Source organism: Lotus japonicus, chromosome 5, assembly GCF_012489685.1.
Source record: "Lotus japonicus ecotype B-129 chromosome 5, LjGifu_v1.2".
NCBI lineage: Eukaryota > Viridiplantae > Streptophyta > Magnoliopsida > Fabales > Fabaceae > Lotus > Lotus japonicus.
In genome coordinates, this window is record NC_080045.1 from 6,568,302 (window position 1) to 6,593,211 (window position 24,910).

Sequence of the window (24,910 nt, forward strand, 5' to 3'; positions counted from 1 at the left end):
TGATCCTTTTCTGAACAATCATATCCAAAACGCTGCCAAGGGTGTGAATAGAAGCCGCAAGCTTCAAGCTTTGGCGGAATCAGATCTGTCAAGGGGAAGGAAGGGAGCAGAAAAGAAGAGACGGGGGAGGAAGCCGAGATCGGAAGTTGGGCCGTCAATTCTGAGGGAGATATCTGGGTATTCTAGAGGAGTCGACCCAACTATAGCCTCAATTCAAGCTGCAGTTGAAAGCTCTGGGTCCGGAGGTTACATCACTAGGGCCACGAAGGCTTGGTTCTTGTGCAAGCCGCTGGGTCTCTCATTTCCAGGAAGTGACGAGGACGCAATTAGGGGACTTGCTGAAGAATTGGAAGAAGACAATCCAAGGAATCGGCCTGGCCATTAATGTGCTGGACTCGCAGGTCTCTCTTGGAGTGTGAGCGGGCTCGGGAGCTCTAAAAAAAAGAAGATCAGTAAGGGATGCAATTAATAGGGCAAAGCTTGAATTATGCTTCATCCAGGAAACAAAGCTTGGTGAGAATAAAAGGAGAATTGGGGAAAGATTGGCTAGTTTATTAATTTGCACTTTGAATATGTTCCTTTTATTGGAAGCGCAGGAGGGTTTATCTCTTGTTGGGATCCATCAAGCATCGTTGCTGAAGAGGTGTTAAAAGATTATCTTTTCATCATTCTATTTGCAAGAGTCCTAATTCATCATTCTATTTGCAAAAATCCCTTTGATTACAGGTCAGATAGCTATTGACAATTTATACTGTCCTAATGGCGCCACTGATAGAAGAGAATTTTTGGATAATCTGGTCAGGGTACTGTCCTCAAGAGCAGTAGAAGTTGTTTTAATGTGGTGTCCAAATTCATGAAAGTGGGGCGGTGTAACTGTTCTTTGTCGTGGCTTCTTCTGGGTTATTATGGAAGTCTTAAAGAGGTTCTGTTTGTGTAATGATTTTTACATGCTAAATGTCTTTTCTGTCAGAGGTGGGCTTGCTTCCAAGTGATAGTGGCTTTGGAATCATGCTTAATGCTTATTTCTTGTTTTTGCTAATTGCCTCTGTCATAATCTATGTTTTGTGTGTTCATTGGGGTTGTCAAGTTTGTGCTATTGTCTAATGGTGGTGGATTTTGCCGTCTGATTGAGTACTCTTTTTCCTCCTTAGAGTTTTTCCTACTAGGTTTTTTTTCCTTTGGAGGTTTTAATGAGGCTCTCTCTTACGGCGACTTCAAAATAGTACAAGTGCACTGAAATGTTTTTTATTTTTGGGTTGGATTGTAATAATCTACATGAGAGGATTGTTCTCATGATATTTCTTATTTATCAATAAATCTTTTCTGTTCTCGAAAAAAAACAATGGTCGTGAAGACTTCAGATCTGTGCCCCACCATCTTCTCCATCTTTGTTCAAATCCCCTCTTCTTTGTGTTGTCTAAAGCTTGAACCTTTAAGGGTTCTACAGGTCCCTTAGAAATGGGTTCCTCCTCAATTTGTTCTAGACTGTTCGGATGGGTCGATTGAGGAAGAAGGGATTCTATGCGGTGGCTGATTTTTCAGAGACAACACAGCTTCATTGAGAAAGAAGAGAAATTCATGTTTGAGGTTGAAAGTTTTGACTCTCCAGAGAGACATTCAGGAAGCAAGGGGAGGGATTATATGTGTTGTGTTCTGTTTTGGGGTGAGAGTTTTTCAATTTGGACAATTTTTAATTGAAGGGATTTCTGGATTTGGAGGGTTTATGGTTCTGTTTTGGGCTGGATTGAGAAAGAAGAAGAAGATTGAAATGGAAGTGAGGTGAGATTGATTGTGTTGGGTTTTAGTAATGAATGTTTGAAGAAGATGCAAAATATGAAGAACATGAAAATTGATTTCGGTAATTGATGATATGTTCCAGTGGCGCTCTTGGCATTAGCAGTTAGAGAGTTCAGATCATCTATATTCGAATGGATTTCCAATCCTAGACTTTGCTTGGCCAGTGTTTGAATTTACAGACTGTTGATAGGAGGGGATAGTGGTGGGGGGCTAACCCCCAATTTGCTGTCACATGTATCCCAGAACATTAAAAGAGATACATTGCAAGTGGTCGAAATGGTAGTAAAATAATGCAGCAATGGGACAAGGTGGAATTGCTGATATATTGCAGTAAGTGGTGAGGCTTGGCAACGAATGTCGTTATTTTTTGGGCATGATGGAATTGCTGATATATTGCAGGAAGATGAACAACATGAAGAACACAAATCAAAGTGGAGTACTCATTACTGAATTAACTAAATAAAATTGGGTCATTAAGCAATTATTGAATAAATAAGTATAAATTAGAAAATTGAATGAAGTCATTACTTACTTATCCATGTCATATTAAGTGTACTATTATTATTGGTCCATGTCACTCCTGTACCATACACTCCATATGAATTTATGGGCATCAGAACAAGCACCAAAAGGAAAAGGGAAAAAAAAACATAAGACATGCATGATGGAGGACATAAAGAAATACAGCAGACAGCATAGTAGCATGGTCTAAATTCTGCAGAAAACAGCTTCCGTGACAACATTTCCGAGCATAAGGGACAGCGGGAGTTTTCTCCACCAGGGCTTGGCACCAAAAGACCGGAGACTTCACTAGAATGAGACGCATATGATTCCATCATATATGTCAGCAACTAGAGACTAGCTGATGTTCAAAACAAAACCATGAGACACCTGCATAAAGTACTTTCACAATGCACATGGACAAAGTTTCACCACACCAAGAGATAGCAGGAATATAGTGAGCTCAAGAATAAATTTCCCAAAGCAGAATTGCACGATTATATCCTTCTTTTGCGAGTCCATCCGCTTCTGAATTTGCCTCCCTGAATATGTGTGATACTCCAAGACATCCCACATCTTCCATAAGAATGTCACTATGATTTAGTTAGTTATATAACACATTATTCTTCTTATAATTACACACTTTAATTCTAACTAGGTCTCTGGAATTCTTTCCTAGCACTTGTGCTGATTTGATGTCGGAATGTCTCCTATATATACCCTTAAGTATGAATTTGAACACCTAATTTTGTGTTACCTTAATAATAATAATAATAATAATAATAATAATAATAATAATAATAATAATAATAATAATAAATAGATAAATAGCTAATATGTCCAAAACACTCAAAAATTATAATAAATAAAATTTAAAGATTTTAATTCAAATAAATAAATTCGAAAATTTGACAAATTTTAATGAATAAACTTATTTTTACATCGGAAAATAAAAATAAATAAATAAACCTAAAGATGATAAAAGATTTGAAAACGAAATTAATTAGATGATTCTAGATATTCTTTTTTTGAAAGGTAAAACCAAAATTGTGCTTCTTATCATATCAAAATCACATCAACATGGTACATTTACCGTTTACCCCCACAACATTGAAGGCAACAAAATAAAATCACGGGAAGGAACAATATCACGATAGTGAATACAAGAAAGGAGTTATCCCTATTACAATAATGTGATGAAAAATTTACAGTAATCAGGTGAACTACAATGTAAGGCAGACTCCAGTATACAGATGAGTGTTGGTCCATGCTGCTCAGAAGTCAGCTAGCATCCTAAAAGATACCATCTCAAAGAACAGTGAAAGATTAAGTGCCACACAAATGAAAAACGTAAGACAAACAGCAAATTAATGTTGACGGATTTTAGCCACTGCAGAACCGTGAATGATATGCAGGCACATACGTGTAGAACTTTGTAAATCAAACTCCCACTCCCACATTATCAGCTCTAAGAATGTACAAATTGAGGAAGAATCATTCATGTTGATGTCAGCCTGTGTCTTCGTTACCCTATCTCGCTGAAGGCAATGATAAGAAGAATATGAGAGAGATAATTTGAGAACAATTAAAAGATTCAAAAATTAATTAGAAGATTCTCTTAATCATACATTACTTTAGAAAAAAATTAAAAGATTTAAAAAGTAATTAGACGATCTTCTAACAGAATAACTAGAGAATACTAAGACATAATTGGAATATATATTGTAGAAAATAATCGGTTCAGAATTTGAAATTAATTGGTTCAGAAAATATAGAAAACAAAGCTTGGTCAGCTTTTATTATAAAAAAATTCAGAAATTAAATTAAAATTTGGAAATGGCCAATTTTAAGGGAGTCCATCAAGAGTAAATAAAAGTCATATCAAGCTAGAATCACCAAATCTAAGAAGATCACTATAAAAGAGTGAGTTCGGGTTATATAGAGGCACATTCAGTCATTCAGAGTGCGAGACAAAGATAATAGTGTAAGTGGGATTTAAAGGAGGCAAGGATTGGAGTAGCTTTCTCATCCTTTATATCCTTCAGCCATAATATCGTGTTTCACGGACACCAGGTAAGCTTTCTCATCCTTTATATTATTCTCTCATGATTTGGCCATGCATGTGTTAATTTTATATCATAATATTGGTTTCCATCATCAAGTGAATACAAATTTTATATCATTGGTTTGCATCAAGTGAATAATATGGTCTTTATGCATGCAATGTGATGAACTTAGTTATAACTATCATGTTTCAACTTAGACATACTATATTAAGAACCAGAACATATAATCATGAAAAGAAGAAATATTGTCTCATATTTCCCGTCCCACTCTTTCTCTTTGATCTGCCCCCCCGCCCCCCCCCCCCCCTCTCACTCTTTCTCTAAGGATTCAGAGTTCGAACCTAATAAAAGACTAATTTACTAACAACTAATATTTGTTTATAAAAAAAATTAAATGATAATAAAACAAAAGAAGAAGGTAAATTAAAGATGCAGCAGCAGGTTCAGTAGATTATTAGGCTTTCTAACTTTCCTTTAATTTCCTTTAGTTAAAGTAATACTAGGTTAGTCAATTAAAATTCTAATAAAAATCTGTATGGTATTATTACCTAAGATTAAATTCATTGATTTCAAGTTCTATAAGATCCACCGTGGCGGCTAAGGAAAATTTCACTATAATTCTTAGGACCTAACAAGAATAGATGTGGTATCCAGTACACTTGAGTTTTGCTCTTTAACTCAATCGATGATTCCGTAGTTTTAATCATCTCATTTGATCCAACAATAACTAGGAATCTAGGATAATGCCCCTTTTGCGCCTCCCATATGGAACAGTTTGGCAAATCCACTGCTTTGCCTCGAAATCAGTTTTTTATATATTCTTGAGACACACAAAATAAGTGTTTAAAGCCATAATATATGATAATTATCATAATTATATTATTGATGCACGGTAAAAATAAAATTTGCAGGGCTTAACTCTGTGTCCTAATAAGTAAGAAAGATGGAAACTGTAATCTACAAAAATTGATGAAATTTCGATTGAGATTTGAATAAGAATAATATATCAAACCATCAAACTATTTAAAACATAAATCACTCATCATAAATATTTATCATGAGAAATATTGGTTATTTAATTTAATAATATAGAGCAAACCATATGTGATTATAAATTGACCAAAGCTCTGGAGCAAATGACAATTGTAAACCAACAAGAGTACAGATTTGAGATGAAAAAAGGGTGAGAAATCTTCTCTAATTGATGCACTATTTTATTTATCTTAATTTCATCTATCACGTGTTGTTTGCATCTCTTATAAAGATTAAATAAGGCTCCATCAAGTGTTAAAAAGGCAGAGGAGGACTCTGGAGGAGAAATAGGCACGAAAGATAGATTCTTATCTTTATTTTTTACACATAGAAATAAAAGTTAATTTACCTCCATTTTTTTTGTATGCACTTGCATGTCAAAATATGTTGAGTTATTTATATCTACAATTTTTATTTTTGTTCTCATAATAGTTTATTAGGCTCGCTTTGTATGGATAATGGAATGCTATATTGTAATTAACTATTTAGATTATCCTTCTATTTAAGGATTGTGTGCCTGACACCTCTTTGGACGCCACAATTGCATTTTTGAAATGGATTGTGCAGAGAAATCCCTTAAGGATGATCAAGTTACATGTGAAAGAATGGTAAGTCTCTTTTTCTTCCAATCAATTATTACTTCACATTTAATAATGCTATTATTTCCCCTGTTTATTTGTTCCCTGCTTTTGTTTTCTGTTAAATCTGGTTTCCCCTGTTTTGTATACTAAGGTTTATTAGCAACCTTTAATGCTAATATTCTATTATAATTCATTTTAGCTGTTCAAAAAAAATGCTATTATAATCTAACTACAATTTATGACATATTAATTCATGATTTTTTTTTTGAATGATGACTCTTATTAGGATGAAAATCTATTGCAGAGGATCCAAATTCAGTGTTCATCTTTCTTCTTTATTTCTCTTATCACACATTCCAATTCTTATATAACACAATGAATAAAAATAATGGAAAATCTCCATTGCTATACATGAGTATGTACTCCTCCTTTTAAATACAAACGCATGACCATGTATGATTATTATTTTCAGTTATTTTTTCAAATAAAAAAGACAAAATTAGTTCAAATAATTATCCTGCTAATGAGTATTGAGTTTTCGATAATACTGGAGAGCTGGAAAAATTTCTCCCCAAACCAACATTATTTGAGTATATGGTTTCTGTCGTTATATTTAATTCAAGACTTATTTTAATTTTCTTGTATAGGAAGAAATAAAGAAAGAAAGTCCCGAAGGTGAAGTGATGACTAACAATCCTAACAACATTAGGAGAAGGAAGATTTTTGTTGGAGGCTTACCTTCAAGTACATCTGAGGAAGAATTCAGGAAGTATTTTGAGAAGTTTGGCACAATAACAGATTTGGTGGTGATGCAAAACACCGTAACACGCCGACCTAGAGGATTTGGGTTCATCACTTTCGATTCAGAAAAATCTGTTGAACAAGTTCTGGAGAAAAGCTTTCATGAACTGAATGGTAAACAAGTGGAGGTTAAGAGGGTTGTGCCAAAAGAGGAGAACAATAAGAGTGGAAAAGGAGTATTTTCAAAAAGTTTTCCTTATTATGAACCCAAGTACATTATTGCCAACTATGGATATGCCCTTTCATATGATCATTATGGGAACATTTGGTATGTACCCATGATCCTAATGTCTAAGGTTCCTTCTACTTACATTTTACCAAGTTAATTGGTTTTGGTAGTATCTTGGGAGGTGAATGTTATACTTTTAAGAATTGCTAGATTTTGCCATTTTTCTTCTTCTAAAGATACAATTGTTATTAATATCAGTGGGAAACGTGACCAGGAGTGTTAGACAATGTTTTTTTTTTTTTGAAATTGCATGTGTTAGACAATGTTGCTGCAGCGTTTCTTTTGTGTTATTAATATTTACATTGGCTTTCCTCATCTATTTTCTTTTGCTGCTACTCTGTTTTTTTTTTTTGTGGTCATTTTGCTACTCTGTCATTTGTGTATATTTTTATGTTGGAAGCTGGATGGAGATCGGAGAGGATCCAAATCCTTTTATGTTTCATTGGCCGTGGGCCTGCTCCTTTCATGTAACATTTCTTTGAGCATTGCCTTTATTATATATATTTGGACTTTCCAAAAAAAAAATACAGTTGTCATGTCTCATCATTTTACTTTAGCTAATATGCAAATGCAATAATTTTGGCATCTAAATTTGCTATGGTGAGAGAACATATGAATATTTTGCTCATGTATTACAGTATTACACTATTACACAATTGAAAGCTTCTACGAAAATAATCTTCTCAATTAAACCAATTTTGAACATGGTAACAAATACTGGTGTATGGCTTTCTAAAACAAAAATGATAGCGTAACGTGGTAGTCAATGAAAGAAGGACGCTATTTTTTTGTCAATAAAGAAGGACACTTAAATATAGCCCAATTAGATCTGGGCCAAACCAAATGATAGATCTAAACAAGATTAGCACACCAAGGTCCACGGTACTCAACTCTTTCTAAGGTAACTTATTTCACAGAATAACACTCGTATATATTGAGCTCGTAATGGTACCTCGCAATTCAAAAGTCTCTCTACGGCTGAAGAATGAGCGTGTTCTTGGGCCATCGTAGAAACACAGATAGGGTCGACAAAGGAACGAAGAACTCACCCTAGATACAACTTTTTCGAGTTTTTTTTTTATTCTTCGGAAAACTTACAACAAAAAACAAGGTCATGGCAAGACAAAAGGTCTTTCAACAACGTCTTGAGCTCCACATCGGGTCTATCCATAATCCTAACGGCAGTGGGGGGCTAAGAACCACTAAACAAAACCGGTATTTAGCGACAGACATTTAAAATTGAGGCGCTTTTTCAGGCGGTTAAGCCAGCCGTCGCGGTTTTCGTACAATTTGCGGCGGTTTTTGTCAATTATAGGCGATTTTTCAGACATTTGCGGCGGTTCAACCAGGCTCCGCGGAATGATTAAATCAGGAAACCTAAATTAAACCCACCTCACTTCAACCTCATTTCAAATCGCGTTTTTCACCTCTCCTCTACCTCATTTCAAATCGTGATTCCCACCTCACCTCACTTCGCGTTGAACTTCTCCCCGATCTCGATTTTCCTTCACTGCTTCTCAGCCTTTCTCAGCATCGCGATTTGATGTATTGAAACCTCTCTCAGCGATGGCGAACTCCATTCTCAAAAGCAAAGCTCACGCAAATCGCGTTCCTCCCCGATCTCGATTTTCCTTCACTGCTTCTCAGCCTTTCTCAGCATCGCGATTTGATGTATTGAAACCTCTCTCAGCGATGGCGAACTCCATTCTCAGAAGCAAAGCTCACGCAAATCGCATTCCAGATTGAAGCTCAGTCATGGATTGAAGGTAAGCACTTCGTCTCATCTCACGATTTGATCAGGAATTAGGGATTTTAGATTTCTGGTTTCTGATTTGGATCTGTTTGTTTTGGTTAGGAATTAAGGCTTTCAAATTTCATATTCACATTCTCATCTCTCTCTCAGAACCGCCGCAAATTGCTGTTTTTTTTCATAGTGAACCCCCTTATTCGTAAGCCACTCACCCGCACAATTACCATTCCGAGAAATTCAACTCATGCTCACCCTCCAGCTTCATGACAACAGCTCCAAGATTTTCCTCAACACATGGACTTCAATATGCAGATTCACACCCTTAGTATCTTCAAGGACATCAACCAAGTCCCTGCAGTTGCTCTCACACAGAAGTTGGTGATAACCTCAGTTCCAAGCCAGGTCATGCCTTATGCAAGCATAATTTTATGTTCTTTGACTTAAGAAAATTATGAAGTTCATTATAATTATTTTATTCTTTTTCTGTAGATTTGAATGTTTAAAAATAGCAGAAACAAAACAAGCAAAACAACAAGGGAGCCACCTAGCCATTATCTAGCTGGTGCAGAACCTTCGTGAGAGAAAAACCCAAGTTCTCAAATCACTCCTATTATACCTTAAACCTATATTGCTGAAGTATTAGCTCCCTTGAGATATGGTGAAAAACAACTTCTTGTTGTACTAGAGAACACGCTTGAACCAGAAAAGCCACACATAAATGCAGATTTAAAGAGCCCATATGTGAAAGACTATGAACCACATCTAAACAATTTGAGTCACATAATACTAGCTAGTTTCTGAGCACGATAATGCCACACAAAAGTAAGGCTGCGAATGACAGCTAGCGCAATTCTGCTAAGTGAGCTTCTCCAGTACCTTCAAAACTAGAGAAGCCAAATATCCAAGTGCCATTGTAACCTCGCATTAGACCTCCACAACCCATGATCGAGGAACCTCTTCTATGACTACCTTCAAGGTTCAATTTCATCAAACCAATCAGGGGTATTGTCCAATTACCAAGAAGATGATTAACAAAAAAATCACCACCAAGGGGGAAAGAGGTTGAAACATCATATATGATGCTTCTTTGCCCAAACCGCAATGATCAGACATCACTACTCATCATCATGTTATTCCTCCATCTCCAAATCCAGCATAAATTATGCAAAAACCTTTCAGAATCAGAATTCTCAATAATAACAGTCAACCAATCCCAAGAATTAAGCGAAAAGATCGTATGAAATAAAACACAACCAGACCTTATCGAAACCTCTATGGAGTGCAGACATCTCCTTAAGCAATGGAGAATGTCTTTGGAAGGATGGGAGCAGCGCGTACAAGCCGAGTTATCCGCAATCTTATTTAAAAACGATGCACATTCGAAGGTAAAGCTCGATGCAACCGATAATTCAGCTAAGCATTAGCCAATGTTGTTGAGCAGTGCTCATCTGCAGCCAAAGTGTCATCTCCAAGCATCCCGGTAATCCTAACAGTCCAGCCCGAGACATCAGCACTCAATGCTTGGGTCTCTTTGAGGGACAACAATCCAAATATTTTACCAATTCCACTCATTCTCCCACACATCCTTCACAGGAAGCCAACAATGATATATACACACCTCATTTTTTAAACACTTCATTTCCACCTATTTTTGTTTTTATCTCTCTACTTTTATTATCTATCACATCTCATACTTTCTCTCTTATTTTTTTTCTTTTCTTTCATTCTATCTCTCTCCTCATTCCACATCTTTTTGAGGTGTGTAAGTAACATTTTCCACCGGAAGCTCATAATCACTAATATGGACAAACGATGCAAAATATTACATAGGACTCCGAAGCCAGCCCAATTATGATACAAAGAGTTGAATTTCCTTCTGTAACATGAAGGAAAAACCAACACGAAGTGGTCTCTAACTCAGATAATACTACGCTAAGTGTAAGACACATTAACTTTGATGTTGGTCTCTATTATTGCATTCATACTTGAGAAGTTCGGGGCCGGTAATACTCAGAACTAGCTTTAATAATGTTCAAATTGCAAATTAATTCCTTAATAACGAGATAAATTTGGAATTTCTTGCATCAATCAACAACTAACTAAGTGCTTTGTAATTCTTTTTATCTAGTGAAAGTGTTCGGATTCCGAGTCCTTATAATGAAACATCTAAGGGTCCGGATTCGTATAACCATAAAACAATATTATACATCCACAAACAACACATTTTTCTCTCTATCTCTTTTCTTGTCTCATGACATCATATATCACATTATTACTTATTTCTCCTCTCTTTCTTTTATGATTCTAGACCAAAATGATGCACAACAAACATTATATTGAATATCTATGTGTACGAAAGCCTAATCAGCATGCGCAAGAGAGACCAACAAGCAGTGACGGATTTAGGTAGAACAGCATGAGGGCATGTGCCCTCACTTAAATTTAAAAAAAAAATAATTAGAAAAAAATTGTACAGTAAAAGTATGTGGTTTTTTGTGACTCTTTTGATAAAAAAATGCTTTCACTTGTGTTCTACATTGCTAAATGCTCTCACTTGTATTCCATATTGTTAAATGTCCTCACTTGAGTGATAAAAGTATGTGGTTTTTTATGACTTCTTTAGTAAAAAATGTATTTACTTCTCTTATTTGGTAAAAAATGCACTCACTTCTAGTAATATAATTAAATTTTTTTATACAAATTTATATGTATATATTGCCCTCACAACAATAAATTTCTGGATCCGTCACTGCCAACAACAAGGAAGCATAACATTGAACTTTTCAACCATGCATCAAATTCACAAGTTTCATGAAGAATGATTTTGTCATCATATACAGTCCATTAAAAGCTTGATACCCAGTAACTCCTTACAAACTCTTGATGGTACAGAAGCTCCAAATCACAAACAACTTTTGCGTACACCAATCATACCACAAAGTTATACACTTCAATTAAGAAGGTTGAAGTAATAATAATCAAAGTTCCAACAAACATCTCAATAGATTATCTGTTCCTGGGTACTACTTGTACTGAAAATATAAGCAACAGTAATTAATAAAGATATCGATCACATACTCTAGTGCTCACACTACACAAGCAAAACTAATGTTCACGTTATGCTTGATATATTACAAGCTTAAAGCGTTGGCTTTTTATCCTTTTTTTTTTTTTGGAATGTCAAATTATATTATTAATAGAGAAAAGAAAGGGGGTACTAGAGGTAACCCAACCCATAGAGATTCTACTAATTTCTTGATAAGAAGCTCGTATCAAGTGAGAGAACTTTTTATTATGAGAGGTTGGAGCCTTAAATTAAACATTTCTCTCACCTGATACACTTATACATAAGAGATGGTCATGGCCCAAGGCGGTAGTGACCATCAGCCGCCATGTAATGACCATCCATATAAAGTGTTGCATTTTGAGGATGGAGGCCATCCATCACCATAAACTGCATGTCTTCAGATGGTTTCCAATGCCTCTTCCTTTGATTAATGAACCAGTTGTTTATCTGCTTCTGATCCAAACCAGTTGATTCAGCTAATGCCACCTTCTCTGATTCCTAGTAATTATCAAACAAGAACATCAATTTTGAAGGCAAAAAACATGAGTGAACTTACCCCCAAAAATAAAATATCTGGATCAATAGTTTTAAGTTTTAACATAAATGAGTCGTGAATTACACCTAGATTTTACTTGATTATTTATAACTATTATTATTGGTCCACTTATTAATTTACAAACACTATTATATTTGCCTATACAAAAAAACATGTATAGTCATTCTCTTTAAATCTAAGTCGTCTGATCTTAATCAAACAGTTTGCTGATCAAAAAAAATGGAGCAATGACTATGGTGAATTTTGGAAAATTCTACCACAACAAATCCAAATTGGAAAAATTGTGAATTTATTACTGTTTGAGTGTTCAAAGATGAAGATTGTAAATTTACATACCGAAGGATATGGCCATTTGTAATGTAATTCCCACCAGTTAAGCAGCTTTTGTCTAGCATCTTTGGGCAGTTTTCCTTTCTTTTTTTTCTTGGAAAGTTCTTGCTTAAGGCTACTCAAGTAACCACTGTATTTCTTGAGCAAGTGAGTTTTGAGTTCACGGTCTTCTGCCCGGGGATCAATCTCGGGCAGTTCTGTTTCTCCACCACTGTTGTCTTGATCCTCTTCTGATGAACCTACGCCTTCACATTTATCATCTGCTCAACAATGGCATGCAACATTGTTTAAATATGGCACATAACTAACTGAGTAATAATATATGTACATTTTGTTACAACAAATACAAAGTATATACTACTCATAAAGAAAAATCTACTCCCTCTTTTTTTTGAAACACGTTGTTGTTTTTTGGTTACACGTGGAACCAAAAACTGTTACTGTTTAAGGTAACACATAATTTAAGACTTGCATAAATTGATATATAATTAGATTAAAACACTCTAATTTAATGTTGAATTATATTGAAGGGCTAGCACAAGGGGTGCTAGAAACTAAATACCTGAGATAGTAACTGACATCGGTACAACTAAAGAAAGTAGCACAGAAACCCCTAAATGAAAATTGGTTAAGTAATTGATGAGACTTGAGATAGGTGAAGATTAGATGTTGTAGGTGACAAATATAACATTCAATCAGGGTATATATAGAAGAAAATGTGATTAATAGTCTTGAATTTCTAAAACAACAAGAGTTTTGAAAAATTGGTGAAAAGCTAAAATAACAATTGTTTCAAATGGAGAAAGTAGTTTCATAATGTAAATACACAGTTATCGAATGATGACGTAGATAAGAAAGGACATAGAGAGTAGACTCACTGAAATACTCATCAACCATCGAAAACTTTAATAAGGTCATTAGAATTTTCAAAATCTAACTCAACTCAAAAGTTAGCTCAAGAGTTACTCTAGTTAATGTGAGGCTTCTCAACTGTAAGCTCACTGAATAGAATTCACAGGTGTATTTTTTTGTTCCTTTTACACAGTTCTGTTCCTCAGCTTGTGGTTAATCTGTTATTGACCGTAACTGAGTTCTATGTACATTTTATGGTTTGAGTACCCATTCGTACTCTTATTTATTCAATTTGGTTTATCTAAAAAAAAAATTGTAATGAGCAAATTATATCTTAAAAATGCTATTTACTTAAATATCACACATAATTGTAAGATTGGCTACCAAAACTCTTGACACATTAGACATGGGAAATAATAGTTGTTGGCATACCATGGAATGTATAGACCCAAAATCAATTGAGATAAAAATACAAGAGAAAAAATGGGGAATAATGATTCCACCCTTCTTTTTCTCTTTTATTTCAATTCCGCTCAACTTTTTTTTTCTATCTCTTTGCAATTCTTATCACATCATATATCATTTCACTCATATGTTTCTCTTTTTTCTCTTCTTATCTCACACTTGGTAAAGAGAAGTGTGAATGATTCATTATCAAAAATATGATATGTTGGAAACATAAAAGGTTAGAGATAAATAAGGTGAATTGAGATAAAGGCAACATTACATCGGTGAAATTTAGACATATAGATAGTGTATATACCGGAAACCACATTTTGCATTTTATTTCTCTCTTTTCTTACATTCATCATATATAACATTCATTATTTCTCCATTTTCTTTCTCTATCTCTCTATTTGTGTGCACTATCTGCATTATGCAGATGTCTACGAATCATTTTCATATCGGTTGCTAGGCATGCATGTTTTATATATAAAACTAATCAAGTATAAAAAAATCATTTTTACGCACCTTAGTTTCACCTAGTAAGATATAGGAATAGGAGAGACTCTTTGGGTGTGAATAAATTAAAGTTAAAAAAAGTAAAATTCACCCGATGTGTGTATTGAAACAAGAGAAATTAAGATAAGAGAAGAGAGAAAAATAATTTATATGAATATATGATATATGATGTGATGCAAAAATGATACTTGAACACCTAAATAATAACAAACACCCAAAGACACCCCACCCCTCATTTGATGCAATCAAAGCAGTTATATATATATGATGTCAACAAACAATCTCTCCGACATTGATCTTTGCACATGTGTCGGGTGTCCAAAGGTGTTTGCAATTATAAGTGGACTCGATGTGATGTGATACGTAGAGAAATGAAGAGAAAATGTGAAAGTTACTTTATATATAATCAAACTATTTTATTTCTTTGAAAAAATTAAGTTTTTTTTTCATTAAAATGTGAGCTATGTCTTAAAACTTAAAAGTGTATCCTAACAAACACACAACCCACAAAATCATACACAGAAAATGGGATTACACATCAAAAATAGTACAACATCCAATGTGTTTCTTGCTAAATAAGATATATATAGATAAAAAAAAACGAGACGATGTGTGTGACTCAGACGCAGAAGGAGAAAAAACCCAAGAAAGAGAAGGAAAAAGTAAAAAAAACAAGACCAATACAATGATGAGAGGATGTCTGTGATTAACTGATTATCTCATGCTACACTGTTCAACCAATACGAGAAGTACATGGTAATGATAAGTTTTAGTTTTTTTTTTAGATAAGCATGATAATGATAACTTTTAGTTAGTTTAGCAAAATATAAAAACGGATTAACTCAGAAACCCTAGAAGAATAATTTTGTCAGACCTCAGAGCAAGCTTGGGAAAACGGATTAGCCAGGCTAGTAAAGACGCCAACGTGTGTATTTGGGTTTTAGCAAAAAAAAAAAATTAAAATATTAAACAAATACATAAAGAAGCATCTGGAATCGTGAAGAATAGACAATACAATACTTTTTAAAATATTTTATAAAAGTAATGTAGAAAAATATCTGAAAAGAGTTAATAGTTAATACACATTCTTCCCTATTAAAAAATCATAAAAGGAAGCTAGTAATTAGGGTTCTGTGCTTGATGAAAGAAATATCATTCATTGGGTCCCCTCCTCTCCCATCACACGATTTGAAGGCATATGAAATTTTTGGTCAAAGTTTTCAGGCTTCAGGAGGGTACAGAAATACTCAAGTTTTCGAATTTCAAGAAATATTGCAGAACCCAGTACGAAATTTTGTGCTGATTAAATTGCATAATCCATAATTAATTACTCCGTTTTCAGTGAAAAAAAAACAAAACCAAAACTAATTATGCTAAAAAAAGATGGAGATTTGTATTGGTTAGAAAGGGAATGGATTGGAGAGGAATAAAAGTGAGAAGAGAATAAGGGTACTCTTGATGCATATAAAGAGAAAGATGAAGTACCATTGAAGATCCTCACGGGTCCATTGCAAAGCATGTTAAGCTGAGTTTCAATCCTCCGCATGAAATCCATAGCCTCTTGTATAGGCCTTGTTAATTCCTCTCTATACTTCACAAGCATGTCATAGTATGCTTCCTGTTCAACACACACCATTTCAAGTTCCAACACTACCTCACTTCCATAGAAATAAGCAAAAAAGAATTACTATAAATAATAAATAAATACTCCTCTATATACCATGAATTGATCAAGTTCTGGATCTTTGGAATTTTCCCTTGAGCTAACTGAAGATCTCCGCCGTGCCTCAAACTCTTGCCTCGCCGCCACCAGACGCGCCACCACTTCCGGTGGAGCACCTATCTACAACAAAAGTAAAGAGAGAGGAAGATTGAGTGCATGTTTGAAATCCTTCAAAATTGATTGTAAAGCCAAAATTAATTCGGGGTAAGTTTCTGCAAATAACTTATGAGCAACTAAATTGATTCTGAAGAAAAATAAGTATACATCCAAAATTGCTGAGCGGTAAAATTGATTTAAGAAAAAGAAGTATAGCCACAAAATTCATTATGGGAAAAATAGTTTGATCCAAACATGCTAGAGTGAGGATGATAATAATTAAGAGTTTAATATATAAATAAAATATTAAAAAATGGGGCATATGTTGTTTGAATTTGTTATGATGAGAAATGAATAATTAATTAAGTGCTGACCTTTTGGCAATCCATGTAAGCTTCTAAAAGACTAGAGTATTGAGGATGAGCAAGGATTTTGGCTTTTATGGCTTCAACTTCGCTAGAGCTCGGGCTCCCACTTCCTCCTTGCTGAGAATGATGCATAAGATTTCCTCTCATCAAAGGGTAGTGGAAAATCGGAGTGTGAAGAAGCTGCGAGGTGGTGGCTTCAGTTTTCACCGCCGCAGGGAGTGGTGGTTGTTGCGGTGGTGATTGATCGGGAAGAAAGTTGTGATGATCTGATCCACCTGATTGAAGATGAAAATTATTGATAGGAAACTGATGATGGTACAAGAAATTTGGCCTTGAACTTGGACTTGGACCTGAGTTTTCACTCAGGTGGTTGTGATTATGATTATTATTGTATTCCTCCATTAATTCAAACTATAAAGCAAAAGGCAAAAAGCTTTCTTCTCTCTCTTGAACCACAAGTGAAGAAGCAAGAAAAACCCTAATTTGTTATTTCTCTTTGTGAAATTCTTGGAAGGGTGAACAACAACTTAAACCCTAAAGAGAAAATAGGTGTGTTGAGATATTGATGGTAATGAATGTTGAGGACCACAGATTAATCAACCAGCAAAAGTATGATTTGGTAGCAAAAGTTAAGGTGCTATAGGTCAAGTGATTAAAGATAATTGCACTCGATGATTTTGGGTCATTGATAGAGAGGATATGAGAAGGTAGAAAGAAACCAGGGATAATACTAGTCTCACATGATGTGATGTACGGATGAAGATGAAACTAGAAGAGAGAGAGAGAGGTGGCGCAGTCGAAACCGGCAATGCCTCCTTGTTGGGGTGGTTGACAAGACTTTCTTTCATTGAGAGATGAAAAAGAAATATATAAAAAACACAAAGGAAAATGATGTGCAACAACTTCCCTACATACACACATCTAACACACACTCAAAATGAGAAAGAAAAGAATAAAACAAAAGTAGTTGATATTAATATATCATACTCTCACCGTTTTATAATAACTGTCTATTACTCTATTTAGAGATAAAAAAAATTATTTGACAATAACTAGCCACTTAGAATTTCAATGGAGCACTAATTGATGTTTTTACATATAATGTCCCTATGAGAATAATAAATGAGGAGAGATAAAAGTACATCATAGAGGGTAAGATAGGAAAACAAATGACATGTTTTAAAAAATTAACAAAATTGATTGCATTTTTTAATATATGTGCATCTTCTCTAAGTAAACACTTATATTGAAACGGAGGGAGTATAACCCAAAATAGATATAGAGAAAATGAAGAGTTTGTTGATATTTTCATCATTTGTATATCAGAATATCATTATTAAAAGGTTATGATATTTGTACCACTAATGATAAATACACATTTCAAACACTTCATTTTTTTCTATTTTTCTTATCACATAACATTATAATGTGATAGTATAAAAAACATTATATTATCACTTTTTTTTTACTAATTGTGAGGCCCAAAGCCCATATACTATCACATTTTTACTTCTTTTTACTCTTCCTACCTTTATGTCTTTAGTTGTCTAAACTAATGATGGAGATCCCAACTCCCAAGAATTTTTTTTTGTCACCAGTCTCCACGGGAAAAATGGGTCTCACGTGACTAATATGGTTCGGGATACGGTAGTGATGTCCCTGGCCACAAAGGTTCCACAAAGGTATTATTTTTTACCTCATAGGGGATCGAACCCGAGTCAGAAGCCTAGGCGAAATCCCTTAAGGAAATGCACATTCACCACTTGTGCCACCCCTTGTGGTTTAACTCCCAAGTATCTAAATAGCCATTTTATTTTTACCCAATAAAATTATAACATGTAAATTAAATAAATACATAAATATAATATTTATAATCTTACCCTCAATAGTAGGTTTTTTTCACATAAAATTAGTGGCAATATATGAGATACTATTTGGATCAACACATAATATCTTGTTTTTAACCTCGTGTATCCACATTTGATAGGAGCGATTAATTTATTTGTCACGAATATTTATACTAAATGGTAACTAAATAACTTTCCACAATATATGTATTACATTTTCATAAGCAATGATCGAACTTCTAATCTTTATAATCAAAATAATTGTTGTGAATAGATAACTACATGGGCCAATGGGCCAAGCCCATATGTTTTTGTCTCCCTAATGCTATAAATAAGAGGATAATGCACCAAGCATCACACACCTCATTCCACATAATCACTTGTCTCACTCTTGCATTCTCTCTTCTCCCCTCTCCCTTTTACTATTTTCTTAACACGTTATCAGCACGAATTGCTCTCTCTTTTCAAGCTAGTAAGAGCTCTAGTTTTCTATCAACATTTATCTACTGTTCTATTTTTTTATTTTCTTTTTTCTTTTCTCTTGTTGAAACACTATGATATAGTAAATCATAGTGCAATATATCATACTATGAATCTCGAAGATTCATAGTCTAATACATATATGGTTCCAGAAGAATCATAATATGATACATTTTATGTATGAACCCAGAAGATTCAAACACAAATAAACATGGACATGATCCACAAAAGAAACTGTGAAAGTTTTCTATGTATTATCCACAATAAAATTGAACACAGAGTTCCCTATATTAGGGGGAGAGAATAAGCAGTTGGGAAAGGAAATTAGCTGGAATGAATTATCACTATCTCATTTTGATCCTCGAACGAAACAATGTGAACTAGAAGTTCAAAAGATAATTCATTTGTAAAATTTGGCTAACCAATTGCCAGACGCATTTGGTGATCCAAAAAGAGCGACTAAGTCATATGTACCAGCAGCTAATGCTCCATTAAAGATTGATGTCCCTGTTGGACAATCTAGTGTTGCAAATAAATCTGTCGCACGCCTGAAGCGTGGCAGACCTGCAGGTTCCAAAGATAAAAATTCACGAAAAAGAAAATGAGATAAGAACCAAGATGACATAAACGAGGATATGATAGCTCCGGAAGAGCAGCAAGACATAATTAAAAGTACAGTTTCAGAAGAAACTCAAGTACCTGAAATTATTGAAAATGATGAGATTTCAATCAATTATGTCGTGAATAAAGTAAGATGGGACCGAAGCAAAGTCAACATTGATGACATTTTTGCACATAGCACAGCATTAGATGTGTTAAACGATAATGAGGATCATGAGCCAAAATCTGTTAATGAATGCAAACAAAGAAATGATTGGCAAAAATGGAAAGACGTAATCGAGGCTGAGTTAAAATCGCTTGAGAAGCGTAAAGTTTTTGGGCCTGTAGCCCGTACACCTGAGGGTGTAAACCCAGTTGGATATAAATGGGTTTTTGTACGGAAAAGAAATGAAAATGGTGATATTGTCCGATATAAGGCCAGGCTTGTTGCCCAAGGTTTCTCACAAAGGCCTGGGATTGATTTTGAAGAAACATACTCTCCTGTGATGGATGCAACTACTTTTCGATACTTAATTAGTTTGGCAGTACGTTAAAAGCTTGATTTGCGCTTAATGGATGTTGTTACAGCTTATTTGTACGGATCACTTGATACTGACATCTATATGAAACTCCCTGAAGGTTTTAAGTTGCCTGAAGCACACATTTCTAACACTCGGGGTGATTATTCGATTAAATTGAATAAATCAATCTATGGTCTAAAGCAATCTGGGCGTATGTGGTATAATCGCCTTAGTGAGTATTTGCTGAAAGAAGGGTATAAAAATGATCCAATTTGCCCTTGCATATTCATGAAAAGGTTTGGGCATGAGTTCGCCATAATAGCTGTTTATGTCGATGACTTAAACATTATTGGAACTCCGAAAGAGCTTCCAAAAGCTGTAGATTGCCTAAAGAAAGAATTTGAGATGAAAGACTTGGGAAGAACTAAATTTTGTCTAGGCCTACAAATTGAGTATCTAAATGATGGAGTATTTATGTACCAAGAGACTTATGTCGCAAAGGTACTCAAAAGATTCAACATTGACAAATCACATCCATTGTGTACTCCAATGGTTGTAAGGTCATTAGATGTGAATAAAGATCCTTTCAGGCCTCGAGAAAATGATGAAGAATAACTTGGTCCTGAAGTACCATACATGAGTGCGATCGGAGAATTAATATATCTTGCTAGTCATACTCGACCTGATATATCATTTTCCGTTAACTTATTATCAAGATATAGTTCTTCACTACCCGAAGACATTGGAATGGAATAAAACAAGTTTTTCGTTATCTTAAAGGCACAATGGATATGGATTTATTTTTTCCTTATATGTCCAAACTTGATCTGATTGGTTATGCAGATACTGGATATTTGTCAGACCCACATAATGAGAGATCTCAAACAGGTTATTTGTTTACTTGTGGCGGAACAGCTATTTCATGGAGATCTACAAAACAAACTATAACCGCCACCTCAGCTAACCATGCAGAAATATTAGCATTACACGAGGCAAGTCGAGAATGCGTTTGGCTGAGATATGTGATTCAATGCATACTTGATACTTGTGGTTTGTCCTCTGGAAAAAGGCAGCCAACAACCATATATGAAGATAACACTGCATGCATTGCTCAAACAAAGGAAGGATACATCAAGGGAGATAGAACAAAACACATATCACCGAAGCTCTTCTTCACTCATGATCTACAAAAGAATGGTGACATAGACATCCAACAAATTCGTTCAAGCGATAATTTGGCAGACTTATTCACGAAGGCTCTTCCAACAACGACATTTGAAAAGCTTGTGCGAAATATCGGAGTTCGTCGGCTGAAGGATCTCAATTAATATGCATTGTACTCTTTTTTCCTTAACCATGTTTTTTTTTCCCATTTTGGGTTTTTCCTGGTAGGGCTTTTAATGTGGCAATGTATCAAGACGAACTATAGAATGTTGTACTCTTTTTCCTTCACTAGGTTTTTATCCCACAGGGTTTTTCCTAGTAAGATTTTAAGGAGGCACATTCTTAAGGGATGGTCATCTAGGGGGAGTGTTGTGAATAGATGGCCACATGGGCCAATGGGCCAAGCCCATATGTTTTTGTCTCCCTAATGCTATAAATAAGAGGATAATGCACCAAGCATCACACACCTCATTCCACAGAATCACTTGTCTCACTCTTGCATTATCTCTTCTCCCCTCTCCCTTTTACTATTTTCTTAACAATAATTAACTTTTGGTCACATAATTAATATCATCAGTTTTCATTATGGTATTAATTTTTTTTATCAAATTGTTTTCACAATTTCGACTTAGGTGTGGTAGTGTCTCTTAAGGCAGTTTGGTTTTTTATATAATTTTAAGTTTGATGGTATAAAGTAAGAAGTATTAAGTTTGATAAAAATTTAATATTATCCAGTGTTTGGTATCGTATCTTTTAAAAAATATCAAATAATTGACTTTTTAAAATACTTAATAATTTTTTTAAGAAAGATAAAAGATATATATATATATATATATATATATATATATATATATATATATATATAGAGAGAGAGAGAGAGGGATGGAGTTAGTTAGTTAGTTACACTCTCAAGCGGAGAAAAACCGCTAAATGTTGTAAGGCGAAAAAAAAAACCCAACAACTAAGAACCCGACTAGAACCCCAAAAGAGAAAACCTTTCACCAAAAAACCACTAAAAAGCCAACACATCCATCATAGAAACAACCAATTACACCAAAAACAAAACCCAACAGACTCAAAAACGCCTCGCTAGGAACCTCCGCAAAGCCTCGGATGGTTAGCAACGAGGTGATCAACAAGACTAAGGATGACTTCCTCATTAGAACCTTCTGGGACGACTCCAAGTAGTTTGACAATAAAGTAATCCCTGCGAGCTCTCGTCAAAGCATCCTCGTAACCACAGGCCTTAGGGAGAATTAGAGGCCGGAGAGCTCTGAACCAGCGAATCTACAGCCCTCGAATTCTCTGCGACCTCCTCGATCAGAGCTCGTGCTTGAGGCTGCAACCCTGCAGTAGGGATCTTCCTTAGTTTCCCTCTTCGTCGTCGTTCCGTCAGCACACCCACCTTAGACGCCATTGAACCAAATACTTAATAATTTTATCAAATATTTAGCTTTATTAAATAATGGCGACAGTGATGGTGGTGGAAGAAGCAGTGGTGATTGTAGCAATGACGGGAGTGGTGGTGATTGGTGGTTGCAGTAAGATGGTGGTGGTTGTGGTGATGACAATGGTGGAGGGTGATGGACTTCCTATACTCTATGCTTAGCTTCTAAATTCATGCTACAACTTTAATATATCATTTTACAAAAGTTTTTACGAGAATCTTTCAAGTTTTTCATAGAGAGCAAAATCTGTCAAATTTTCAAAAATCAGAAAACTGTATGTCTTATGTGCTATTGTGCTTGAATTGACAAGGATTCTATCTTCTAGATTGGGTGTAGATTCCTCAGCCATCGTAAAGTTCTTCTTCTTCTCATGAATTGGTGTGATTCTTGTTCCACCATATGGTTTGGTGAAGATCATCATAGTGGCGGTGATAGTGAAAACGTGCTTTGAATCAAGGTGATTCAGGGTATACCATAGGCTTTAATGAGTGCTTTGTAATGAAGAAGTCATGTGTGCTTTATTGGGGGTATTCTTGAGAGTCTTGTGAGGCTTGTACTAAACACCAACTACATAATGGAAAATCCCCGAATCAGAAATGGGGACTGGACGTAGCCTTCGGTTGGTGAGGGTCAATCAGTATACATGCATCGTTGTGTGAAATTTCTTCTACCCTTACCTCTTTAATTTTCAGCATTTTAATTTGTTGTATACTTGATTGCATTCTAGTTTTCGATTTACGTTTCTGTTGTTGGGGGAGATAGGGGAGCCCATGGGCCGAGAAGCAAGATACCAAGAGATATTGGCGCCACATCTTAACCCAAAACCTTAAGGCATTAGGTTTATGGGTTACATCTCTTATAAAGTCTTATCTTCACTCATACTTAACCAATGTGGGAGTCCAATTCCGCACTTGAATTCTCAACAATCTCCTCTCAAGTGCAAGTCACCTCCACATTATCATGGCCCCCACCGCGGAAGCTATCCACCTTTGTACCATCGTTCGCTGCCAACAGAATCGGGGCCTAGCCACACTACTAGGAAGACTTTCGACACAAGGAGCTGTTACCCTTGTCCCACGAACCATCGGCTCTGATACTACTTGTTGGGGGAGACAGGGGAGCCCATGGCCTGGGAGCAAGACCCAAGAGATATCGACGCCACATCTTAACCCAAAACCTTAAGACATTAGGTTTATGAGTCACATCTCTTATAAAGTCTTCTCTTCACTCATACTTAACCAATGTGAGACTCCAACTTCGCGCTTAAATTCTCAACAGCTGTAGCATTTGAATTATGAGTTAGCAAATTTTAATTTGGCAGTATTGTTGCAAACATAATTCACTCCATGTCTTAGTTTGCTATCTAGTATTTTCAATGGCTATGGTCATCGTTAATTATCGATAGTTTTATCGCCCATAGTTTCAGACAGTAAAAACTATCGGGAAATTACCGACGACTACTTGTACGACTTTACAACAAATACTTATAGTTCATGGCATTTGGTAATGTGGCGGTCAGTTATGCCACACAAAAAAAGTTCGCATCAGTTTACCGACAATAAAATCCGTAGGTAATTATCATGTTCAGATCCCCTCCAAATTAACGGCGGTTTACAACAATTACTTTATCTCTTTTGCATGTTTTTCACGAAATGACATTACGAACGGCTAGGTTGTTGGTAAAGATTAACCACAGCTTAATAGTCCTTGGTAAAAAGTTGTCGATGAAATGATGTTTTTATTAGAGTAAATGATATTTCTTCAATTTGGTTTTCTTTCTTTGGTAGTAACAAAAGGGATAGTTCTTTTCCATGAAGCTTTATAATTCATTCTAGTATAACTTCAAGAGCTCATGAGGAGAAACTCTCACATTATATTTAAGGAATGAGTTGGATAATGCACTTCACTAGCTCGTTTTATAACACGTCCTGAGGGTTGTCCCATTAAAAAAATAAAAAAATAAAAAATATATATGAATTATGTGGGTTATCACACTCTAAATGGGGCAGGCTAGTAGATTGACCTCCATAACTTAAAATTAGAAAAATTATTTAAAAAGTAACAAAATAAAAATAGTAACTAATTTTTTTTTATCACATCACTTATGATATACATTTCATTTTTTTTCATTTTTTTTT

The 24,910-nt window shown here is 35.1% G+C and overlaps 2 protein-coding genes across 2 annotated transcripts; one reads left to right on the forward strand and one right to left on the reverse strand.

Annotated features, from left to right (window-relative positions):
• Positions 1-5,950: 5,950 nt before the first annotated feature.
• Positions 5,951-7,104, forward strand: LOC130718987 (RNA-binding protein 1-like). Its single transcript, XM_057569640.1, has 2 exons — positions 5,951-6,004; positions 6,625-7,104. Exons 1-2 carry the CDS (start codon positions 5,951-5,953, stop codon positions 7,102-7,104), a joined length of 534 nt encoding a protein of 177 aa, XP_057425623.1.
• A 4,475-nt stretch (positions 7,105-11,579) lies between these two features.
• Positions 11,580-17,554, reverse strand: LOC130720659 (homeobox protein knotted-1-like 2). Its single transcript, XM_057571338.1, has 5 exons — positions 16,719-17,554; positions 16,246-16,368; positions 16,011-16,143; positions 12,717-12,970; positions 11,580-12,322 (listed from the first exon to the last, which is right to left on the reverse strand). Exons 1-5 carry the CDS (start codon positions 17,112-17,114, stop codon positions 12,116-12,118), a joined length of 1,113 nt encoding a protein of 370 aa, XP_057427321.1. The 5' UTR covers positions 17,115-17,554; the 3' UTR covers positions 11,580-12,115.
• Between the last annotated feature and the right edge of the window lie 7,356 nt (positions 17,555-24,910).